Source organism: Daldinia decipiens, assembly GCF_022478715.1.
Source record: "Daldinia decipiens strain CBS 113046 unplaced genomic scaffold F4813scaffold_34, whole genome shotgun sequence".
NCBI classification, from domain to species: domain Eukaryota; kingdom Fungi; phylum Ascomycota; class Sordariomycetes; order Xylariales; family Hypoxylaceae; genus Daldinia; species Daldinia decipiens.
In genome coordinates this window covers 317,475-340,633 of record NW_026054577.1, presented here as the reverse complement: position 1 = coordinate 340,633, position 23,159 = coordinate 317,475, and the positions used below count along the sequence as shown (strand labels likewise).

The following is a 23,159-nucleotide window of genomic DNA, read 5'->3' as shown; positions in this document are numbered from 1 at the left end:
CCAATCTCAGGGAGGGGACATCCCCCACCAATGGAACAAGCTACGCTAAAGATTAAGACACGTATAATGTACAGTAAGTATATACGGTGCTATACAGTGATTACACGGTATTGGACCCTGATAGGTACATGTACCTAGTGCCTCTACATCAATAGGTAGGTAGGTACCTTTCTTTCCTTCTCCTTCTACATAAGGTACCTATACCACATGCCGTGAAATAGAGCATTGCTGTAAGTTAAAATACGCAGAAAAGCTAGGTAGGCACATGTAAGTAGATAAAGTATAGATTTATATATCTCGTTTTCTAAAGCTACATGTACCTAACCTAGGTAGGTACCTAACGCATCACCAAGGTTCGCATCCCACAACTAAGAGAAAATACTATTTGGTATTTCTCAACATGATCATTGAATAAAGTCTACATAAACATTCACAACCCCAACTTAGACTCTAGCCCAACTTACAATACAAAGTGAATATAGCAACATGTTTATGTATGTGCATTAGTTATAATTAGTCTCGCGCCTCGAAATGCTACAACAAACCATATGGCCAAATCTAGATTAACTAGTGAATATCACGATGAACTACAGTGCCACAAAAAAGTCATGTTAGGTAGTCTCAAACGAAGATCATCTGGCGCATACTGCCATCACCTTGCAGGAGTCGGTTGTAGAGCGATGTGACCACAACCCTCCTCTATGTAAAAGCCGTAGCAAGGCTATCGACACACACCATCTTCGCCGCCTAGGCTGCGGCTGGTCAGTGGCAATCCAACGGAACCTAGGTCCGGTAGGCAACTACTCTAGATAGAAAAGAGATGTGGTCTAGTGACTAGGAAATGTTCATATTTCAGGACCGTATGAAAAAGCATCCTATATGAGAACACGCGTTTCATTAATACCCTCAAATCAACTTCGTAATCTTCGTAATGCACAAGATGACCCGGTCCAGCAAATCAGTCGTCTAGCCGGTCTTCCGCGTCAGACAAGATCTGGTTCATCGGCAGGAACTCGTACGGTCCCAAGTCCCAGCTGAGGGCGTCTTCCTTGCGGTCCGGGGTCCGGATGGCAGAGCAGGTCATGTAGTCCGGCCCTAGGGAGCGCAGGCAGATATTTGCATCGTCGACCTTGTTCCCGTGGAACAAGATCTCGTGGTCCTTGATGATCTCCTGCTTCTCGACGACCTCGCCATCCGGTAGTTGCACGAACCCCTGGCCGGGGTGCGGAGCCCGGAAGTGCTTGAACTCGAGGTCCTTGAGCCATGGTGCCAGGAGCGCCTCGCCCGTCATCTTAACGTAGGCCTCGCGTAAGCACCAGAGCGTGTAGAAGGCTCGCAGCTTGAAGTCGATGATTTCATCGCCGCGTGCCAGCGGAGGCAGGCCTGGCTGTGTGCTCAACAGGTCACCCTTCAGGTAGCCCGCCTCCGACCGACCGAATACATCCGAGTGCATGTCGACGAAACTACCCCAGCCCTCCGTATTGATAACCTTATAGTCGCGCGCACGACGCTCGCTCGTACAAACTACATCTGTCCCAACATCAACTTTACCGTCATACCCGGCCACAGCTACGAGAGCGACGATGCCGGCCTGGTGACTAACATTGAACGCGACGGGTTGCTTGCCCGTAGCAGGGTCTACGTAGACGGGCTTAGTCTTTTCGTCCCGCGTCAGCTTAGTATCCCACCACGAAACGCCAGCATATTTGCTGACGACCCAGTGCTTAAGCAGATGCGAAGCAAGCGACATCTTCGCATCGGCGACAAAATAATATCTTAGCACTGCCTTCTTCTCATCCTCAGTGAGGAGGGCCAATGCGCGCGACGCCTAGACTGACGTGAGTTGTTTAATCTACCCGTCGCAGGACAAAAACGAAGTTAAAATTGCTCATACCTCTTTCTCGAGGTCTTTTGTCTTGGTCGCCCCGGGCCATAATTGACGGGTGTCGACAAGGTATTGTATGACCTCTACTTTACCCGATCCCATGGTGTTTTTTGTTGGGTTAGGAATGGTGAGGAGGTTCAAGTTGTAGCTAGCAGGTTTACAACTTCAGTTAGTTATAGTTATAGAAAACGTGAAAACATGAAAACATGAGAAGAAAGAAGTTCGATCGGGTCTATCTTACCTTATCTCACTTTAAACTACCTAAAAGTCCTTATGCAGCTATGGCACATCAATTCCTTCGTGCAACATTCTAATTCATTATTGGCTCTAGAATTGGTGGAAGAGGTAGGTACTTGTTCCTACTTGCCATTTGCATTGGTGGTTGAGTGACAGCGCTGATGGGTACATAGCGGCGGCGGCTACCGATACTATGTAGCACCAGAGTCCGCTGAATAGACTTTCCACTAAGCTTGACATAAGCCTAGACCCACTGCTAGAAATCTATCATCTCTACTAGAAACACATCCGACCACATGTTTACCTATTTATTTATATTTACCTTTTTTACCCTTTTTTTCTTATCTTTTTTTATTTACCTTAGAATATTATGTTGTGTCAAAAACTTCCTGTTTTAAACACATGCCTTGCTACCTTATGCGAATCTTTCCTGCCTTATAAGAAGTAGCAAGAAATAAATGAAAAAGGAGTTGGAATATTGAATATTGTTAGGGTATAAGTGGCTCAGGGGTAGATTTAGGGGTGAGTCTACTAAGATCAAGTATATGAAAAACGCGCAACGCCCTCGTAAGAGGGTAAAATGCAAGGATCAATGGTTTTTAACAGTATATGACTTGTATAATAATTAAAAGTCTTATAGAAATAGGGTGTGGTGTAAACCTCGGGCTTATGTTTTATTCTCTTGCATTAACTACCTAGCTATGTATAAACAGCAACGACAGTTTGGACTTGTAATTTTCCACCGCTATAATGACATTCGTATTATTGTTCCCAAAGGCACTATGCATAAATAGTAGCCTTCTCCGGGACTCCGTATCTGTCCAATGCAATGAAATGCAATCCAAATTATATCCCCTTATTCAAAACCAAAGCCAAACATGAAAACTTCCTCCCCGTTGATAAACAGCCACCAAGCTAAACCAATATGTTAACCCATGAGGTTATCATGGTAGCATAATACATGATAGTGGCATAAAACAATTTCAGTCCTGTAAACCATCGTTTGTGCTTCGTGTCGTCGTAAGCGAGACTTTAGCATCCTGTTGAGAAAGAGGGAGCTTTACTCCTCCTCCGAGACCTCCGACTCCTCTTCCTCATATTCTTCTTCCTCCGGTTCTTCCTCCAATTCTTCTTCCGATTCTTCTTCCGATTCCTCTTCCATTTCCTTTTCCGATTCCTCTTCCGAGTCATATCCCGAGTCATATCCCGAGTCGTCCTCCGAGCTTTCCTCATCCTCCGTGTACACCTTCTCCTCCTGAACTTCCTCAGTCTCTTTGACCTCCTCGGCCACCCCATTCACCTGGTATCCCTGGCATTCCTCCTTTGAGTCTGAGTCTTCACCATCGCCAACCATCTCCGGCGCGAAGACCCTAGCGAGGTTCTCCAGGCCAATATTAATCATACCGCCGAACCCGGTGTAGGACTCATCAGGATATATCTCCGCGATCACTTTCACGAAGTTATTGTCGATTATATCGCGAAGATCTTCAGGGTCTAATGGATCCGAGTTATACACGAAGGTCTCGTCATGGTCTCCTGCATTGAAGTCGTAGTCGGGGAAATCGAAGTCATATCCGGAGAAATCGATAGCAGTGGTGGTAGGAGTGGTGGTGATGGTGGGAGGGGTATAGGGATACTTCTGCCGGGGGGTGATAGTGTTAGAAGCAGAAGCGTAGACCATCTCTGTGGAGGTAGGCTCAGCCGAAGCCGGACGGCAACGCTTGATCGGGTGGCCCCGTTGGTCATTGTCCTCCTGCGTCGGCGTGACGAAGGCCTCATCGTACACGCGCTTGATTCCTACTGGTCCCAATGGAGTTGTGGTAGTCTCCATGTTGCCGTTTGATAACTCTGTGGTAGGCATCGAGTACATAGACTGCTCGGCCTCGGGGTTTATGGCGTGAGCGTTGTTAGACATGTCGGTAGTAGTGTAGGTATCCATTGTGTTGATTATTCAGTGGTGTTTCTAATTGGTATTTGATAGGCGGCTATCAAGTAGAGGGTGACTTCAATAAAGGGGTAATGTATTTCAATAGATGAAATGTATGATTAGATAGGATAGTCGAATTAATTGCCTGCTGTAGTAGGCTGTAGGTGTTCCTTGGTAAAAATGATCTCTATTTGGATCCCGTATTTTTGTATAGCCGAGTATATAGACAGTTAATACGACTATATCTCTCTATGCTGATATATGTTAGGAGTGCTTTGTTGTGTATGTTGACAGTGGCGTGTATACCTTCGTATGATAGTAGTAGTGTGTGTATATAAAATATACAACGATAGTGCCGTACGGCGTATAAGTGTTGCTGATAGTGACCCAAGATATAGGCGTTAGGTAGCAGGTGGAAACTAGTCAGGGATAAACAATATATAATCGTAGATCAAGAATGGTCTCTATAGTAGTTGATTCTCTATATTTGCTTGCCAATTGAAATGGGAATAGTAATGAGAGTAAAATTATTCGAATGATGTGCCTAGTAGGCGGTGATGGCTTTGTGATTGTAGTTGAGTATATTCGATATTCGAGCAATTATGTTCGAACAGTTGAGTATCTTCAAGCAGTTGAGTATTTTCGAACAGTTCGAATTTGCAGATAAATTGCTTAGGGGGAAAGGTGTGAAGAATGAGAAGGATGAGAAGTTTCCATGGGTGGGTATTTATCAACCCCGTTGCCCTGGCAGTAGAAACCTAAACCTGCTCTCAGACTTCTGATTCTATATTTTGAAGTGAAAAGTATAGAATGTACTAGCTACTTACAAGCTGTTGGGGAAGTCAGAGCACCTGCTGACGTCCTATAGGGACAGTATAGGGCAGAAAAGGTCCAAGGTACATTCATACAATATAAACCGTACTGGGTTAAAAGCTCTGAATATATTCCAAGTTAATATACAGTCATTATCCTAGCCCAGATTGCCACCCAAATTCATGCCTGAAACTTTTGTCAAAGATCCTGCTATACGGACGCTTATGAGCTCGCACCCCTTTTAAGACTAGATAACACCTCTCGTGGGTAGGAACCTCGGACTCACATATTTCGTACATATAGTCATATCGTTCATGATAGCTTATATTGAGTTTACTAAGCTATACTATAACGCCGTAGAATAAAGTATTCGAAATCGTCTATAGAGGTCTGAATAGCTACCTAATGTTTATAGTCGATGTTATACACCAAATATTCGTATTAGGCCTACAAATAAACCACAGTGACTCTTACTAACATCCACCTTGGATATAAAGTAAAATAAATATCTTAGCAGTTACCATACACAGGCCTTGTACTTCTATTTTACCTAGAGAAAAGGTCCCCCCTTGGCTTTTGTCAATGTACCAATGGGCTAGTCATGAATTGTCACCTTTGTTATTGAAATGATCACGAGAAAATAAAAATAGAATATGCACGTCTATAACTGTAAGTATAATCCTAACTAGTCGACTAGTTTCATTTAGTTACGTGGTCTGATTACTAGGTATGCTTCTATAAATTTAATCTTATTATAATGTTCAGATGGCATGATTCACTTAAAGCCAATTGGGGACGTCAAGTTAGACCTAAAGCCAATTGGGGATGTCAATTTAGGTATTTTGGTGCTAGGACTTCACACGTGTAGCTATGTAGTATTTTCAACTATAACTACGTCTATATCTGTGCCCCTCTATGAATTGCTAGTTTCGTTGGGTGCTGGAACCTCGATCGAAAAAAGGAAAACAGGGTAGCCCTTATTTTTCTTGGCTTCGGGCTTAGAATCCTTCTCAGCCTTAAGCTCGCCTTTCTCGCCAACCTCTTCGTTGGAGGGGGTGTTCTGTTTGGTCGACTTGACATTAGGGGAAGCATCATCATTAGCTTTGGTATCCACCTTATCTTCTGCCTTGTCGTCACTCTTGCTATCATCCTTCTTGTTTTCCTTAGCCTCGTCCTTGCTTTGAACAATATTAATGACATTTCCATCTCCATCAACTTCCACTATTGTATCTGCGGTATCTAGACTACCATCTTCTGTGTAGTCCCACATCTCGCGAAGTTCCCCCCTGAATAGGCCCGTAATCCAAGCGGCGAAAACAACGCCAGGAACAAGGTATAGTAATGCTGGCTGTGCATGGCGGTAGACTAATAGCATAACCAAAGTCACCACCATAGCGAGCAGGTATCCGATTAGAGAGGCGTAGAAATACGGTTTAGAGAATGTTGCAGCTTTTAGTGCAGGCGTGGCATCTGTTGATAATTTGCCAAATTTTGTGCTCCAGAACCAATCTCCCCATTGCCCCTGTGGGCTGACGTAGTCCGCTTTGACTACCATGCGTTGTGTCTCCGTATTAGTGACTGATTGGCCTGAAGACTCATCCTTACTTTTTAACTCTACGGGAATAAATTTTCGCTGCCGGTAGTAGTACATGTAGAGATCAAAACGCAGGCATAGCCCGACGAAGATTCCGGGAAGTACAATGTCACCCAATCCGAGCATACTAGCTTTAGAGGGTCCTTCGAAGACGAGTTTGATAGGGACGTCAAGTTTGGTAGCGACTGTTACCATGTAAGGGCTGTACTCAAGTGTAAGCAAAGAGAATTGTGATGATAATAATAGACAACACAAGAGACTTACGTATAAAAAACCATGTAAATGTCGTAGAAGAAGAGCCCAAAAAGGACAGCAGTTCCAGTGGCGAACGTGGTTGGAGACATCAAGATGATACCGGTGTAAGAAAAGGAGTACCCCATAAGGTTGGATAGGAAGGTTGACTGCGTCATATAGTATACTATGTTTGCTTGAATGGCAAGGACAAAACCAAGAATATCATTAAACTTGACTTTAAATTTCTGGTTCGTAATGCCGTGGATTGAGAGGCGAATAGTCCATTCTTCCATAAGTAGATGACGTATCTCCCAAAGTAAATTGTTCGTCGCATCGGAAACACCTAACTCAGACCACCAATATGGAAGAGGACTTTTCTTCTTGTCATCCCATACTTGCTCGGCGGAGTCCCTATTAACAGACCACTGACCCTTTTTCGAGGTGTCGATATGGTATAACCTACCATTCTTTGCAAGCCACACGGTAGGGAAGATAAACCCAGTAATGTTATTTAGTGAGTCGGCAAGGAGCTTCCCCATGGCGACAAGAGACATGACTGAGAAGTATGCTCTCAATATCTTATTGAGGATCTCCGGGTCATCAAGCCATTTGATCAAGTAATAGAGTCCCGTGAGGACCGTTCCCGCCATGATAGGAAGCATAATGGCATCAGAAGGCAGAAGGCCTTGAACAAGCTCATCTTCCCTGTCTTGGTCTTTCCGGCCTCCTTTCTTACCCTTCTTGGCGGGATTTGCAGACGGAGGGCGACGAAGGGCTGCTTGAGACCCGATATAAATGCAAGCCATTGCCGTGAAGATGATGCGGCCCTCGAGAAGAAAAAAATCCCTATTGTTCCAGAGGATTTCTGGTAGGCTGGCAAGTTTCTCCGTAAGAGTCTGATTGGCTGCTAGAGACTCTGTGACGTTTGCGGCTAAGATCTCGCTCGCCGCGAGAAGAGTCGAATTGTCACTAGCCATGTTTTACTTGGTATTGAGGTCAAATAGAGACGAAGCAATATGGGCTGAAGTTGTGGTTCGAAAGATTGTGTTCAAAGATACCGAAAGTGAAGGAGAGGCTGTTTGTTGTATGAATTTTGTTTATGCAGCATAAAACGAAGGCTACGTCCTCAAACCGGCTCTACTCTTTCTAAATTTGACGTAGCAACGGTTAAGTGAGATATAGAATTTTTAACTCTTCAACAATTCATCGGAAACCTTTAGTAGCTGGTGAACGAGAGTGTAGGAGAAGCCGTGAAAACGTATATAGCATCCAGAGTCTTCACCTGGAGAACTGCGCAGATGTTAGATCTTAGGGTGCATTAGGTACACATAATTTGCGTCTGGACTAAAAACAAAACAAATTCCCGATGATGAGGATATATTTATTTTGGGGGAAACAAAAACAAATAAATTATCTTCTAGTCCACAAAGGTGTTGTTCGTGGAAGAAGGCAAAGATATGTATATGTACCTGGCCGTTTGTAGCTGGATGACCTAAATGTGTGACTTAAATGTGGCTTATTCGTAAGGCAGTTTTGCGCCTGGAATCCGCGGTTTCCTTCCGTATTGAGAAATACTGATAAATGCATGACTCAGGAACGGCCAATTGAATAACTCGAGGCACCGCCCCTCCAAAGCTCCAAATTAGAATCTCCATCTTTTGGAGCTTCAAAATAGCTTCAAAATAGCTTCAATTGACACCGAAGCTTGTGATCTTATATACCTACCTACCTTCTAGAGCCAATCTTGTACCGCGCACGTCCGACCACTCAAGATGACTACTAATGTCGCCCTCGATACCTCCATGGTACGTACACACGTCTATACTCACATCTTCACTCACATCTATATCTGCCTACCTACCTACCTAGGTACCTACCTACCTACCTACCTACCTACCTACCTACCTAGGTACCTACAAGCTCTTCTCCCACTAACCTCCTCCCCCCAGGGCACCATAATCCTCGAGCTCTACACCACCCACGCCCCCCGAACATGCACCAACTTCCGCACCCTCGCCCAGCGCGGCTACTACGACGACTGCGTCTTCCACCGCATAATCCCCAACTTCATGGCGCAGACCGGCGACCCGACCGGCACCGGCCGCGGCGGCACCTCCATCTACGGCGACAAGTTCGAGGACGAGATCGCGCCTGACCTGCGGCACACCGGCGCCGGTATCCTGAGCATGGCTAACGCCGGTAAGGATACCAACGGCTCCCAGTTCTTCCTGACCCTGGCCCCGACCCCGTGGCTCGACGGCAAGCATACCATCTTCGGCCGCGTCAAGAGCGGCCTGGCTGTTTTGAAGCGCTTGGGTATGGTGAAGACGGGTGCTGATGATAGGCCTGTCGACGAGGTAAAGATTATCAAGGCGAGGGTGCTTGATGACGAGGAGACCGTCTAGTGACCAGACATTTGATCATATTCGTTGCATTTATCGCGAGGATATATATCATGGTCACGAGGATGTACGATATGCATAAGTTGGCGTTTCGGAGTTCGAAAAGGCTTCACGGATTAGACGTAGAGATACCAAATCAAATCAAATCAAATCACATAACATTCGTGGTATATATGTGCGAGTCAACTGTAACCCCCCTCGCACTAGCCGCTAGACGGCTTGAATTACATATGTGCAAAAGAAGCCTTCTAAAGATACAGTTTGATGATTATGATAATGCACGCCAGATGTTCCTATCTGGATCAGATGCAGAACATTGCCTAACCCCAGCCCCTATATGCTCGCTGGCAATATAGCCCCCGGAACCCCTTGAATGCAGTGCTGCGGCCAGTGTATGAGAAAGTTGTGAAGGTGCCAGGCGGAAGAGAATTTCCAGAATTCTCGTTGGATAGTTGACGTCTGTAATGTTTCGTGATGGAGGGATGGAGGGATGGAGGGTATCGTGGTTTGTCTAATATCTCAACGAGAAGTTATCCCTCGACTATACAACCGGCGGGGATGATAATGTTCCTGAGCTTTCAGACTCGCGGTCATCATCTCCTCCACCGCTGGGCGCCGAAGTCTTACCATTGCTCTTTGACATAGGCGATGATATTAGTGGTTTTGACGCTCCTAATTTCAGCTTCTTAGCCGGACTAGGCACCTTCGTTATCTTCTTCTTTGGCGCAACTTCTACGGTAGATCCTTCCGCATCGTCGTCGTCCACCTTTTGTTCCACACTCAGTGAGGAGCTAGTCTTAACCTTTTCTTTCTTGTTGCTAGAAGCGTTCTTCTGTTTAAAAATCACTTTCTTGTTGGCCGCGTTCGCGGGCGTGGGCTTCAATTTCTTCTTCTTGTGCGAGTCATTGTCTGTGTCGTCGTCATCATCTATCTCGTCACTGTCTCTCTTCTTATGGGGACTGCCGGCCCTGGAGCTTGGGTGAGGAGTGCCCTTCTGACTAGATGGCGGAGTGCCGTCGCCATTCCCGTTCGTGTTGCTGCCATTGCTGATCTTCTGCGCGGCCGCACGGCTGGCATTACGCCCGCTATTTCCAATACATGATCCCATATGGTTATTTAATCGGGTGACCAGGATGCAGCGCTTGCACTTGCTGCAGGTTGCCGACGGGAATGAGAGCATGTTTGGGGGCCGTGAGGCAGCACCTCCACCCGTTCCTCCTTCTGGAACTGGCGTCTGAGAGTCCGAGTTTTGCTCTAGTTTCTTTTCCATGTCCTTCTTTTTCTTCCCCCTCCCTGGCCCTTGTGCGACCCATGTTTGACCGTAGATGTCGTAGCCGGGCTTGTCGATGTACGGGTGTTTCTTACAGTAGATTATGCTCGGGTCGGGTTTCCTTGCTCCTTTGCCGTCTGTAGGATATAATAATCTTGGGAGATGGCATCTTGGGCAGACAATGTCCTTGGTGGTAGCTAGCGGGTTCCCCTTCAATAACACCTTCCCTTCGTCGTAAACAGCCGCGTCTGTTTCGACCTTGACGTCTGGCCGAGCGTCGGGCGCGGAGGAATCCGAGGTGTCAGCAGCTAGCTTCTCGACGCGAATGGCAGCGGTTGAGGCGCGAGCAATCTTCTCCTCTCGATGCGTCTGCATTAATAAATCGTGCACGATGTTGTAGAGTAGATCATCAAGAATAGCATGCGCCTATAATACAACATGGTTAGCTGTATTCGCATAACTCGGGTTGTAATAATAGTTATGTTGGGAGATGTTATAAACATGTAAACTGCCAACTCACAAGCTGGTCCATTCTCCCGGCGCCTTCTGGAGCTTTAAGAACTCCAGCCTTGCCGGTATTGAATGAGGCCATGGTGAACACTCAGTGTGGCCGCGTACCGACGTCGAAATATATCAAAGGTATTGACGACTTTGGCTAGAAATGCACGAGATCCCAAAGGCTGACAAATTACGCGAAACCAAACTCCAAAGGAGGGATAAATGGAAATGCTGGCGTTTGGATCGGAAATATTAAAAGTAGGGGAAAAGTTCAAGTAAACGGTATCCACCTCTAGAATACCAGAATACAACCCCCTAAACTTTTGGAGGGTTTGGAGGGTTTGGAGGTTTTGGCGTTTGTTTTAATTTAGTACCTAGGTTAGGAACGTCCTCAATTGCGATTGCTGTCTGTCGGTGTTAAAAACACCAGCGATGCTTAGGTAGGTATGTAGTAGCTTTATTTTGAGGAATGAGGTCCTCTTTTTTCTTTTTCTTTATCGTTAATTCCTTTCAGGCGCGCGAACGGGGAGAAGGATCCAGGCGAACGTCCCTTCCAAATAGGTAGTTAATAGTATTAACTACCTGTACCTAACCGGAGGCTGAATTTTTGACCCGTAAGCCTGACAGTGTAGTACAAACTAGCCGCGATAGCGAATCAACTAACTGGAACCCCCATGCATTAGTGGGCAGAAGGGTCCCGGATCTTTTAAGGTGCGCTACGTAATACCATGCAGTACCTGAATTTGTACATTGAATACCTCAACGTACCTACCTATAATATTAAGGTTGATGGGCTGGAACTCTAATAAATTAGGTTCATAATGAGGGAAAGGATTATTCCTAGATCTGTAATTGCTATGACAGTTATGACAGGATCATAAACTTCTTCCCCTCCTCCTAGTACTAAGCCACCTAATCACCATGTAAATCAAGAATCATAGGTAGCGTCTTACAGCGGTACCTACCTAACCTATGTAAAATAAAGTGTAAGCTGACCCCCAATGGAGTTATCGATAATTGCCAAGCCATTGTTTTTTTTTTTTCTCTTTTCGTTAGGTAATCCCTACCTAGGTTACTAATTTACAATTTACATGCGCCGCGCGAGCCCGAGGTCCATAAGGCACTTAACGCGGTCTCGCCTAAGCCGCCATTCTTTTCTTTCGTATTGGATCTCGCCAATTCGAATATTTGCGTGTTTATGGTCTCGTGCCATGGCAACAACTTCTTTCTCTCTCAGCTGACAACGGTAATATCGGATATTTAACTTGGAATAAACATGTCTCTTCCCTCCACTAACGCCAATGGGCAATCTTCAATCCGGAATTTCTTCCAACCCAAGACGCCATCATACGTTCAACCCCCCGCCGTCTCCCGGGCACAGGCAGCACCTCCTGTTCCTCCACCGCCGCCGTCGGTAGCCGCCGTCCCCTCTCCAACAGCTGAACAGAATGGCCCGAGATCACCGCTGTCTCCAGTCCCCACGACCGCACCACTAACAAGGCCGCCGTCCCTTCACCCTCAAGCGACTATCTCGCCAATTCTACCCGAACACGTCCCTGCTCTACGACGCATAACCTCTCTCCTCCTACCCGTCAACTACCCCGATTCATTCTACGCGCGTCTCTCTGACCCCCTTTCCTCCGGCGCATTCAGCCGTGTGGTTCTCTGGTCTGACCCGTCCGATTCCAATGGCAGTCCCAAAGTTATCGGGGGTCTAGTCTGCCGGCCCGAGCCGTCCCCGTTTACGTCTTCGTCCTCGAGGAAGTCCTCATCGCAGCCCATGACTCCTTCCTCCCAGCCTAACGCGCTGTACATCCAATCTTTAGTCCTACTCTCGCCGTACCGGCAGCAGGGGCTCGCTGCGGCGCTACTAGACGATGTGGTGCGGGCCGCGGTCACGAGCCCCTTCGTCTGTGAGGAGGTGTACGCGCACGTGTGGACTGATAACGAGGACGGATTGCGCTGGTACCTTGCGCGCGGTTTTACTAAGCACGGCCAGGTAAACGGTTACTACTTCAAGCTGCGACCCGACAGTGCCTGGATCGTGAGGCGTAGCATTGGCCCCGTTGCCTCGGCCCTAGGATTGAACGGTGCAGCGGCATTGAGTAGTACGGGAATAGAAACAACGATTCCGCCAAGCACCACAGCCGCAGCAGCCAATCTTCTAACTCGGCAAGCTCCGACACCGCCGGCTCTAGCAGCTACTTCGGGGCCCGGTATACTCTCAGCACCGCCAAGAAGCAACGGGCCCTCGCCGAACCGCAGTCCTGGTACGGGAGGATTGTCATTCCAGAACGCGCGGCCGGAGACGGAATGGAACGACTTGCCAGCAGACATGCACGCCTCGCGCTCTGCGGCCAGCGGCCCAGCCAGCAACGCAAGTTCGCGGAGCAGCTCCACCGCGCCACGGAAGAAGAAGGACCGCGCGTACCCTGCTGCTGCCTTCGGCAAGTAGATAAATATCTACCTTCCCCCACGACCCGACCTTCAACAGATAATCTGGGGTCCTGCGGGTTTTATCACGGGATATAAAAGATCCCTCTATCAGCCAGAGAGGAAACGAGGAATGAGTTTGACGGTTATATATGTGGCGTAAGTCTGCCGCCTACGTGCGCACGACTGCAATGGACAAGCATGGAAAGGTTGGAAAAGGCAAGGCAAAGGAGCCGGTAATTTATGCATAGTATATTTGTGTGATCTGGATGGAAATATTGTTTAGGATATTGTTGCGCGGCGGAGTTGAGTCGAATTGAGTCGCGCCAATTTTTATAGAGCCCGTTGCAATGCATAGAGGGGAAGAAAATGATGAGAACCCAGGCCTTGAGGCTGTCTATAAGTGTTCACAGCCCCTCAAAAATTGATGGTGCTATTTCGTAAAATACGTGATGAACTTGTTTGCTATTGAGCCTTGTATGACGGGGCCCAGGCACAGATAACACGCCAATAGGGGGGGTATCATTACAAGAACCTATCTCTTATAATATGTCCAAAACTTACCCGATTAACTTCATGACCTTATCTAAGCATCTCCTGACAATTATCAACACAGTAAAGGACATAGAATATAACTTTCATAATATTTATTGTATTAGGTCATGATTGTAGGTATATAAACATTCATTTTCTTCGTATTAGGAGTCGTGTTCGTCATGCTACCGTTGTCGACTCTCCGGCCTCCGGGATCGCGTCCACAAATCTCTCAACTACACTATTCCTAATGTAATTCAAGTAATCCACAATACCCTTCTTTTCCATACTCGCAGCAACGAGTGCGATCAAAGCTGCGCCAACACCGCTGCCGTCCTTGGCAATTCCGATGCGGATTCGCTTTGCTCCCTCCGGACCAATACCTTCAATCGCACCGAGCGCCTCGTAGATCATGTCCCGGAAGAAGGGGTAATGCTCAACGAGACTGCCGTCAACGCCGATGTCGATCGGCTCATCCGTCGACTTGTCTAGCTCACCACTCTGTAGGACAATCGCGCCAAGAGCGACGGCAGAGAGCCGCGCTGCCCGACGTCCAACAGCGTATGCTACGTTTTTGAATGCCAAAGCATCTTCAAGCGAGGCAGCATATATTTGCAATTGTTTTTCGAGTTCTTGGCGAAGGGATGAATAATCCGGAGTGTTATCGGCTGCGGCAATGGACATTATCGAGCTGTCGAGGCCCCATTGTTGGAATATTCCAGATTCGGGGCCTATCGTAGTGGTAGACTTCCAATCGTTGTGACTAGAATTATCATCGCGGAACAACGAGATCTCGGGTCTCTTCAGCATATCGACAATTACTAGACGGACGATCTCGCCTAGAAACATGCCAGATACCCGCTTCTCAAACATCTGGATGCCCGGATTCACGCTCTTCTTGTCCAATTCTATGTCGTACGAAGTATTCGGCAATGTGTTCATCTGGTTGTCGAAGGAGCCCCACTCAGTATTTATGACCATCAGACCCGTCGACTTGTCGTAGTCGCCCTCGACAGGCTTTTTAATGTTGGAAATCTTTTCCACGTAGGCACCATTGGTTCCAGTTCCGAAGATGGCGCCGAGAAGAGTAGATGTTTTACCCGGAGAAGTGTAAGAGCGAGCCATAAGCGTACCAACAGTATCATTCACCAGAGCAGCCACTTTGACAGGGAGGTGAAGCCTATCGATCTCCTGCTGGAGTAACGCGCATACGTCTTTGCCAATAGCATCCGGGATGTCAAACCCCTTGGTCCACCTCATAAGAGTTCCCTTGTTAATTCCATACTGCTGGACTGGGAAGCTAAAAGTAAAGCCAAGTCGAAATATATGCTCGTCCCGGTAACCTTCCGGAGTGCTTACCGTCTGCCGCCGGCGCACGTGAGCTTCGAAGTGGTCTTCATGGTGAGTTCTGAGAAATTGCTCGATCTGCTTAGCTAAGAACGAGAACAGGTCGCTAGCTTGCTTTGCGACCATTAATTCCTTCGGGATCGCTACTTTGCTGTATGTCAGGTTGAAGGTGGTGTCGCCGTTCAAATGAATAGAACAGACTCGGAAATTCGTGCCTCCCAGGTCGACAGCTAGGTATAGCCCCTTTTCCATGTAAGCGAATGAGTTAGCAACGCTGAGGATACCGGCCATACCTTTTCAGTGCCATTGGGAACGCCAGTGACGTATGTAGGTATTTGACTCAAACTCGTGCCATCGTGTTCTAAGCCCTCACCTATGATTATGTTATGTTAGTTAAATTCCCAAACCTGATTAATACACGGTCGTACCCATTTGCCGAAGGAACTCTTTGACGCCTTTGTTCACATCTTCGTCTGTGTACTCAAACTGCGCGGTGACGCGCTTCGTCTCTTGTGCGAGCGCCATTGTGCGTGCGCGAGATACGGGCGGGGCGGTAGGAAATGGTTGAGGAGACTCGCACACGGGCTCTTGGACTGCAACGGCAGGAGGAGACGAGATAGTACGAGAGAAAGGGGGTGATGTGAGGATACTTGAGTATTGAAATTTGACGTTCATGAGGAAAAGTTGCGCGACCTATAAGTTGGAGGGGCAATTAGCAAAGAGAACCCCAATTGCGTCAAAATGCTTCAAAGCGGGGCCGAGCGCCTATGATACGTATAATACATAGTAGGACGTAGGTAGTGCCACATAGTGTGTAATAGGTGAGTAATAGGGGCCGTGGGCACCACATAAGTAGATATTTTATCTACTATGTATACCAAGCCGTGGGTCTATGAAAAAAAAAATCCCACTTACCAGCACAAGGATGAGAATAAACAGTGAGAATATGCGGATGGATGTAACAGAAGGCCGAATCTCCGCCTTATTGTCGTGCTGTCGGGCCTTTTTGACCTTTAGATTGTTATCGTTTGTGTTATCGTTATGCGATGCAGCGATGCAGATCGACGAGGGATCATCTTCAGCTCTGGCGCTGAAGCGCCAGGCTTTAATGTACTGGGACAATGTGAAAGCCACGGCGAGTTTCGCGGGGCTTTAGTGGGGTTAACCGTGATAGTCTGGAGACTCGGAGGAGAATCGTCATCAAGACCCCGTTCCCCAGGCTGCAGACGTCGCGCGATCGGGTACTGTGCAGGGTACTGCCCAGTGGCCTGTAAAAAGGACCGGCTCGCGATGATTGGGTTCAACGGGCAAATAATAACGCAGACAAGCTTGAATTTATTGGTAACCGGGCCGTATATGAGCGCAACCTGCAGATCACCTAGGTCGCTTGCGACGGATGCGATGATATCATGGAGATCCACCCCTGCAGGAAACCAAGTCTAGACCCAATGCCTCGCTTCGTTTGGTAGGTACTGATTATTAGCCTAGCAGCATCAATTTGATTTTGTCCCGTGGCCAGAGGGAAAAGCCGGGGTTGATACTGGCACCACAATTGAATCGTGCTCCTCCCAACGCCTCCGAGGCAAATTGGCAAGTTGGTCACTTTCTCTCAGCAACAACACGAGCAACACGAGCAACGACCGGAATACCTAATGTTAGTTAATTCCTAGGCCAAGGCCCTCGGTGGACACCGTGGGGTGATGCGAAACCACGAGCAACAAGTGGACGGCTAAGCTTAGGGTTCACTCGCTGCAACTGAACACTGCATCCTACAGAAACCCCAAGGATTCAGATGAGCTTATGAGATAGGATAAAGGACGAATTCAGCCAATTGAGAATTGAGCCACGGCGGCGGGCTGGCTGTGAGCGAATCAGAGAAGCTTAAAAGGTGAGTTGTCAGAATTAGGTGGCTGCGCAACAGATAAAACAGTAACGAGAATGACCAGAGGTGAAGCTACGATATCTATCTGAATAGGAAGATGTGATGTGTAGTAGGTAATGAGGAGAATTTAAGATTGCGGTGAAGCTAAGGACATTTAGTATGTACAATGCATAGGTACCTGAAGTAAGTGTGCCCCTCCGTTTCACGATACCTGAAGTGGGCAGCTCCTTCCCAACAATAACTCATTTAATTACCTATGCAATTAACGAGGCATGTCATAAGAAGGATGAATAATAAGAGACCCTTTATGTCTACATATATTATGAAATAATTTAGATAATTGCTTAGGTCTAGCAACTTGATATAAGTGCAGGTGTATAAGAGTGTAAATACATGCTATATAGTTGGTTGAGGTAAGCTAAAGTCCCATAAATATTAAGAGATGCCGAAAATAATAATAGTGTCTTAGCCTACGGTAGTTCATTGACAACATCTATAGAATTGCCTTGTCTTATTGTACAATTCTATTTGATAGCCACTAATTTTGAATACGCACAGGTTGCTAAAATGTATAACAATGTCAATAATTTTGGCATGTTTTAAACTAAATACCTGTTGCTAGAAAGTTAGCCATGTTTATATGGTTTTCAAGAAGTCCTGACGGAAACCCAACAACGAATACATGGCATATAACACAACAAAACACCTCGACTCCCACGTACGACCATAGGATCTGGAAAATTCGGGATCCCGTCCGCTCTCCCCCCTTTGACAAGCCAGATACCGCCGGATTAGTAGTTGGGTCGGTAACGACCAGCGAATACCTGGTGTTGTACGTGTTACATTTTTATACTATCTAAACAAGCCTTACTACTTTCACTTTTATTAAGACCTTCCTACGGTGACGTATATTGTTTTTCATCTACTTAACATGGTATTAGTTATATCATCACTACTGTTTCAGAAACAGTAACTATAGTCCATTATCTTCAGGAGGTATGTTAAGTCTAAGACATCATTATAGGAGGTTCCTATTACAGGTTTAGCTAAGAACACCAGCGCAGTCTGTTAGGTAGTAGCCAGCTTCTCGTGTAGCAATATAACTTGTTATATCAACTGATGTAAACTTGGTGCAACTTGAGAAGCTTGAAAATATGCCACACCAAAACGATAACTCCGGAGTCCTTGTGTGATCTTTGTCACTATTTCCCGCCTGTCTTGAGTATAGGCTGCATCGCGATGGCTGTAGCGGTTCTATATGCTTTTCAGGGGAAAGCACTTTCAAGTTGGAAATTTGTCTTCCGAGTCAGTCTGAATTTTTTCGTATCCATACTCTCTGGCCTCTCCAGAGCTTTTCTCCTCGTCCCCGTCGCTTCGTGCACTAGTCAGCTAAAGTGGATTTATTTCACCAAGTCTGCCGTGAGCTTATACCGTATGGAAATATTCGATCTTGCGAGTAGAGGGCTCTGGGGTGCTATGGCATAGACTACCCGGAAATAACAGGGTTTAAGATTAAGTAGTCCGCCCGGAGATATAGAAACCTCTCGGTAGAGAACGGCACCATGTCTTTGGGATTATTCGATGAACTTCCACTCAACTACGTCTGGTCCATCACCGGTAATCATAATATGAGAAGTCTCTTAAAGTACTCTATCGCGTCTGATTGGGGAAACGCACCGCAGAGCAGCATCTTCACCATAAATCCAACTGATTACGACCGTATTGGAGCCTATCTCGCCAGTATTTTTTCGTCCTCTAACAGGTAGGGTCTCGATGAATTCTCCCAGTATCAAAGAGACTGTACGCAATATCACGGAGAGCATGGCATACACGACCGGGGACAACTACACTGCTACTCAGATCGCCGGCGACGTTATCACATTTGAACAATTCATTAGCGTAAAGTGGCTACGGATCACACTGCCATTAGTGGAAATTCTGATGGGGCAGATGTTGCTAGCCCTTTACACATCACTAAAAGAGGAGACATGGCGTCTTAGAAATCATCCAGTCTCATTCCCTTCCTAATCCAAAACAAAGGCTGAGAGGACGAAGACCTATCGGACTTCTCAATTAAGGGAATTGAGAGTATTTCGACGCATGTGAGGGTCCCTACAATCTAATATGGAGGCTACAATGTTTATTAGGGTTGGTGAAGGGCGAATTTAATGTATTCCAAGAGCCTTTTAACATCATCTTCGTCAAGGGTTAAAAGAATTTCTCTATACATAGAAGAAAGTGGAAGTCGTCCTTTTTTGAAGTTGTTCTTATAGCTATATGGCCAATCCTATTATAGCATGAGTTATTAATTAAGGGGTCCCGCCCATTTTTCAAGGTTGACCCTTGTTACTTCGAATTGAAATAAAAGGAGTCCCCAAGTAACTACAAAAACAAGTCGTGATAAGGTAGACTCATAAAGAAATACTCAGGTTTGAACTGGCCTAGATGATTGTTAATATATATGATTTTAAGCATTATACTAACCATGATTACGACATCGTCGAGTTATGCCATCTTAAATTACGAGCTTTGAGAGTTGCGAAATACCTAGGCATATTCTAGTCTCTCAGGGGTAATGAATCCCTAGATCCTCCAAGAAATCCGCCTAAAGGTGTTAATTCCAGCTAACGGGTGCTGCTCCTGCTAAGCACAACCCCGGGACTTAGGGGGTACCTTAGGTAACAATGCTTTTTATAACCTACCTACATATGTATCTAGGAGATAAATGTCGTCCGTCGCTTATATAAATCTTGGCCTTAATGCACCTGATCTTATATAGATCTTGACTACCTCCTAATTATCATTAAAGCTAAACGCCCCTGTTACGCCACTAAACGACGTCGATTGGATACTGAGAAATCATCATTTTCTTATCTCGATATTTGCATCTCGATAGCCTGCATGGAAATCCGGCACGACGTGTCTTTGACAGGCCATGGTTTCATTACAACCCCTCTTGTATTCCTTAGAGCGTGGGGAGGTTGAAGTGTAAAAACCTACGGTGCAGTTTACACAGAAGTGAATTTGATAAGAATAAGGGTTTAGTTGCGATAATTGTTCTATTAAAGTACGGTGGCAATTAATATCCTTGTTTGGTTGTTCATACATACTTGGTCTTCCCGTGAGTTCATACCTTAGCTTCTAGGCCCCCTTTTTCTCTCGGCGATCTTAGCTTACAGACAGAAACAACCGTAATATCAACCGTCTTTGATCTAGCCCCCATTTCTATAGCGCTACTCCTGAGACATTTGTATGAGAACAGCAGAGATGAGAATAGGATAGCACAGAAATGTGTATCTTATAATTAGCTCGGTACTTTTCTCTAATACAATTTCTCTTTCAGGGAACACCCCCACGCTATCCTAATTTGATAGCAAACTGGTGCCTCAGCTGAAAGGCACGTTGGTGCTGTCTATCGTCCGACAAGAGTCACAATCAAAATCAAGTCGAGCCGTGCCATCCCACACAACTGCGAGCCTCGGTGATTACCCTGGCAATCTTCTATAATAAGAGAGCAAGGGCGACTCCAATTTCCTAGGCGAGTCAGAGTCACAAGCCGCCTCGCAATTGTGTGGTTAGTGTAGCTTAACCATGGTGTGATGCGGCTGAAAAGGCTCCCTATATGGAGGTAGCCAAATAGCGTCGTCTATAAAGACGAGTCTCTCCCGTCCGGCTAGTTGTTCAGTTGGGGTGAACGGAACCTAGGTTACTGTCATCTATCGACCAAATGCTCCAACATAATACCCCTATTCTATTCCATTACTTACTTCAACAAGAATCCCAACATTCTTCAGGGTCTACTTAGGTAGATATTACTTGAAGAAACAACAACCGTCATTTCATTTAGTTTAACATTATACGCATTCTAGGTATATATCCGAATCCGAGTAACTACTAACATAGATATCTCGGTAAATAGATCGTATTATCGAATTCGTTTACGATATTTCTAATCTATACTAGACGTAACAGCGGTTCTTGGGGATGCGATCATAATACCCATATTGCCTTCTCGGCGATTGTCAATTGATAGGTTTGGCGACACTTTTATTGCTGTTTTAGCTTAGGCTCGGTGAGTATACGATGGCTATCAGCGCAATTCCTATACTCACCGAACTTAACGTTGCATGCCAAGCATAAGCTAAGTATTATTATTTAGGTCACTTCCCGTTCGTATATTCACCGAAATATTTCATCAGGCGGAATGGATTTACTTCGACACACCATTAACTCCGCCTCGAACTAAAACTAGTTTGTCTAGACTGGATTTATTGTCCCTTTTTACATTTGATACAAGAAAATACATTTATTAGTAATTACTGACTGCTGCGTATCACCACCTATAGACGTACAGCCACAAAAACGACACTAATAAATGGAAGTATTCAAGATGCACACAATTCTGCCCAAGGCAATTCGGATTGAACAGTTTGAATTTTACAGCTGCAACATGAAAAATTACGGTGTCAAATAATGTTGCGTATAAGAGCAGGAATACAATTGCACTCTGTTAAACACTCGGATACCGCCGAATCGAGCGCTCGAATAATGGCGCAGCTCATATATCAGGGCATTTGGTCTATTTGTCCTTGTGGCTCAGTCTAGTCACTCGACGGGTTTACATCACGATTTGAATGACTTAACATTTGCGGTCGATGAAGGGCTGAACCCAGAGAAGAACAGAAGCAAATCAAATTCAACCCCCAATGCATAGCTCATTAGTCACGATCTCACGTGAGGTCAACGATGTGTTCTTTGACTTGTCAGTATATCGGGTTATTGTTTCTGTTTGGCTATCATTGCTACAGATTAATCAACTATACTATAGCATTGGATTATACTCCCCCATAGTTGACGCCCATGCCTATCCGCCCCGTACCGACGATGACACCGAACTAGATGTCTCGCTATAGGCTAGGTAAGCACCGCAAGCTAGCTCATGACCTACAATTTAATTAACTTTACCGGAAATTTATTATGACAACGCTTGCCCTTGGTCGCTTTACTACGCAGAGGCGAAGCTTGTACGCCCACGACCCGCTTGGACAGCAACGGGAAGCAAAACTATAGACTCACCAAGGGGTGAAGCCGTTTCTCAGACAAATTATTCACAAGTGTCACCAAGGACAGCGGTTAAAAAGTCGGTAAGTTCAAATTCCAGGTGTTGTCCTAACAGATATGCTAACCCCCAACAGTTAAATTATCCTTTGTATCATTATCTTCGAGTTTATACACCATGGCTGAGTATAGGTCCACTTCGACCTGAATTATATTGTAAAATATCGTCTATAAAGGCCTCAGGCCCTCGCAGGAAGGAAGCCCATCTCGTACTATCAGTCCACTACACCTCATATAAGTCACTCTCACCATTTCAAGATTCTCTACAGTTTCAATAACCACCCATCACTTTCAACATGCCTACTGCTCCACGCAACAGTGTCAAATTTTGGTATTGTTGCCAATGTAATTTTGGACCAATGACCGTCTCTCTCACACCCTCATGTGTACATTGCAATCGCCATGATCGTTGCTCCGATTGCAAAATGACAGTCAACAGTTAAGGCGGACTATCGGCCTTCTATATCTTCGACTCAAGAACTTCTTTGCATATCGACTATTACCCTTACGCATCCCTCGACAAAAAATCTATGCGCAACACGATTCATTGTTCGATATATTTCAGTTCATTTGCTTTCTCGACTCTCCGGTTTTTCAATTTATACTTCTAGATTTCACATTCGGCCCAGGCCCGGATTAGACATACCTACGCGAATATGCCCCGGACGGTGTACACGGTCGGGTCTAGCAGCAGTTTTTGTGCTTTTTCTTTTATTTGGATATAGGGAAAGGGCATACACCAATAAAAAGCAACTCAAAAGGATAGAATAAGGGAAAGGAGGGAGGGGGGAACGGGAAAAAGGACGAAAACCAACAAAAAGGGTGTTTTGGGGTACTGATTTCCACAAACATTCATCGTTCCTCTACTTGTTAATACCCTGGTCGTTCTCTCGCATGGATTGGTTATTGTGCTTAGGATTTTGGGATAGAATTTCTTAGAAGCATTTTCTCGTTTTACACATTAGATTAGATAGTTTATAGATTG

At 45.8% G+C, this 23,159-nt stretch overlaps 8 protein-coding genes across 8 annotated transcripts; 3 read left to right on the top strand and 5 right to left on the bottom strand.

Moving 5' to 3' along the window:
- Positions 1–284: 284 nt before the first annotated feature.
- On the bottom strand, positions 285–2,110 carry F4813DRAFT_369562 (4'-phosphopantetheinyl transferase). The gene is made up of 2 exons (XM_049244439.1): positions 1,895–2,110; positions 285–1,828 (listed from the first exon to the last, which is right to left on the bottom strand). The coding sequence occupies exons 1-2, from the start codon at positions 1,985–1,987 to the stop codon at positions 959–961; spliced, it is 963 nt and encodes a 320-aa protein (XP_049096805.1). The 5' UTR covers positions 1,988–2,110; the 3' UTR covers positions 285–958.
- An 854-nt stretch (positions 2,111–2,964) lies between these two features.
- F4813DRAFT_398772 (uncharacterized protein) lies at positions 2,965–4,179 on the bottom strand. Its single transcript, XM_049248094.1, has one exon. The coding sequence runs from the start codon at positions 4,059–4,061 to the stop codon at positions 3,183–3,185; it is 879 nt and encodes a 292-aa protein (XP_049096804.1). The 5' UTR covers positions 4,062–4,179; the 3' UTR covers positions 2,965–3,182.
- Positions 4,180–5,676: 1,497 nt separating this feature from the next.
- F4813DRAFT_369560 (signal peptide peptidase-domain-containing protein) lies at positions 5,677–8,165 on the bottom strand. Its single transcript, XM_049244438.1, has 2 exons — positions 6,721–8,165; positions 5,677–6,658 (listed from the first exon to the last, which is right to left on the bottom strand). Exons 1-2 carry the CDS (start codon positions 7,665–7,667, stop codon positions 5,776–5,778), a joined length of 1,830 nt encoding a protein of 609 aa, XP_049096803.1. The 5' UTR covers positions 7,668–8,165; the 3' UTR covers positions 5,677–5,775.
- Positions 8,166–8,310: 145 nt separating this feature from the next.
- F4813DRAFT_369559 (peptidyl-prolyl cis-trans isomerase-like 1) lies at positions 8,311–9,264 on the top strand. Its single transcript, XM_049244437.1, has 2 exons — positions 8,311–8,495; positions 8,640–9,264. The coding sequence occupies exons 1-2, from the start codon at positions 8,463–8,465 to the stop codon at positions 9,093–9,095; spliced, it is 489 nt and encodes a 162-aa protein (XP_049096802.1). The 5' UTR covers positions 8,311–8,462; the 3' UTR covers positions 9,096–9,264.
- F4813DRAFT_369557 (uncharacterized protein) lies at positions 9,172–11,521 on the bottom strand. The gene is made up of 2 exons (XM_049244436.1): positions 10,883–11,521; positions 9,172–10,788 (listed from the first exon to the last, which is right to left on the bottom strand). Exons 1-2 carry the CDS (start codon positions 10,952–10,954, stop codon positions 9,634–9,636), a joined length of 1,227 nt encoding a protein of 408 aa, XP_049096801.1. The 5' UTR covers positions 10,955–11,521; the 3' UTR covers positions 9,172–9,633.
- Positions 11,522–11,879: 358 nt separating this feature from the next.
- Positions 11,880–13,895, top strand: F4813DRAFT_369556 (acyl-CoA N-acyltransferase). Its single transcript, XM_049244435.1, has one exon. The coding sequence runs from the start codon at positions 12,137–12,139 to the stop codon at positions 13,313–13,315; it is 1,179 nt and encodes a 392-aa protein (XP_049096800.1). The 5' UTR covers positions 11,880–12,136; the 3' UTR covers positions 13,316–13,895.
- Positions 13,896–13,925: 30 nt separating this feature from the next.
- F4813DRAFT_369555 (putative glucokinase) lies at positions 13,926–16,085 on the bottom strand. The gene is made up of 3 exons (XM_049244434.1): positions 15,603–16,085; positions 15,468–15,547; positions 13,926–15,417 (listed from the first exon to the last, which is right to left on the bottom strand). The coding sequence occupies exons 1-3, from the start codon at positions 15,847–15,849 to the stop codon at positions 14,008–14,010; spliced, it is 1,737 nt and encodes a 578-aa protein (XP_049096799.1). The 5' UTR covers positions 15,850–16,085; the 3' UTR covers positions 13,926–14,007.
- A 1,535-nt stretch (positions 16,086–17,620) lies between these two features.
- Positions 17,621–18,172, top strand: F4813DRAFT_197170 (uncharacterized protein). Its single transcript, XM_049239513.1, has 3 exons — positions 17,621–17,888; positions 17,998–18,052; positions 18,121–18,172. Exons 1-3 carry the CDS (start codon positions 17,689–17,691, stop codon positions 18,130–18,132), a joined length of 267 nt encoding a protein of 88 aa, XP_049096798.1. The 5' UTR covers positions 17,621–17,688; the 3' UTR covers positions 18,133–18,172.
- The last annotated feature ends 4,987 nt before the right edge of the window (positions 18,173–23,159 follow it).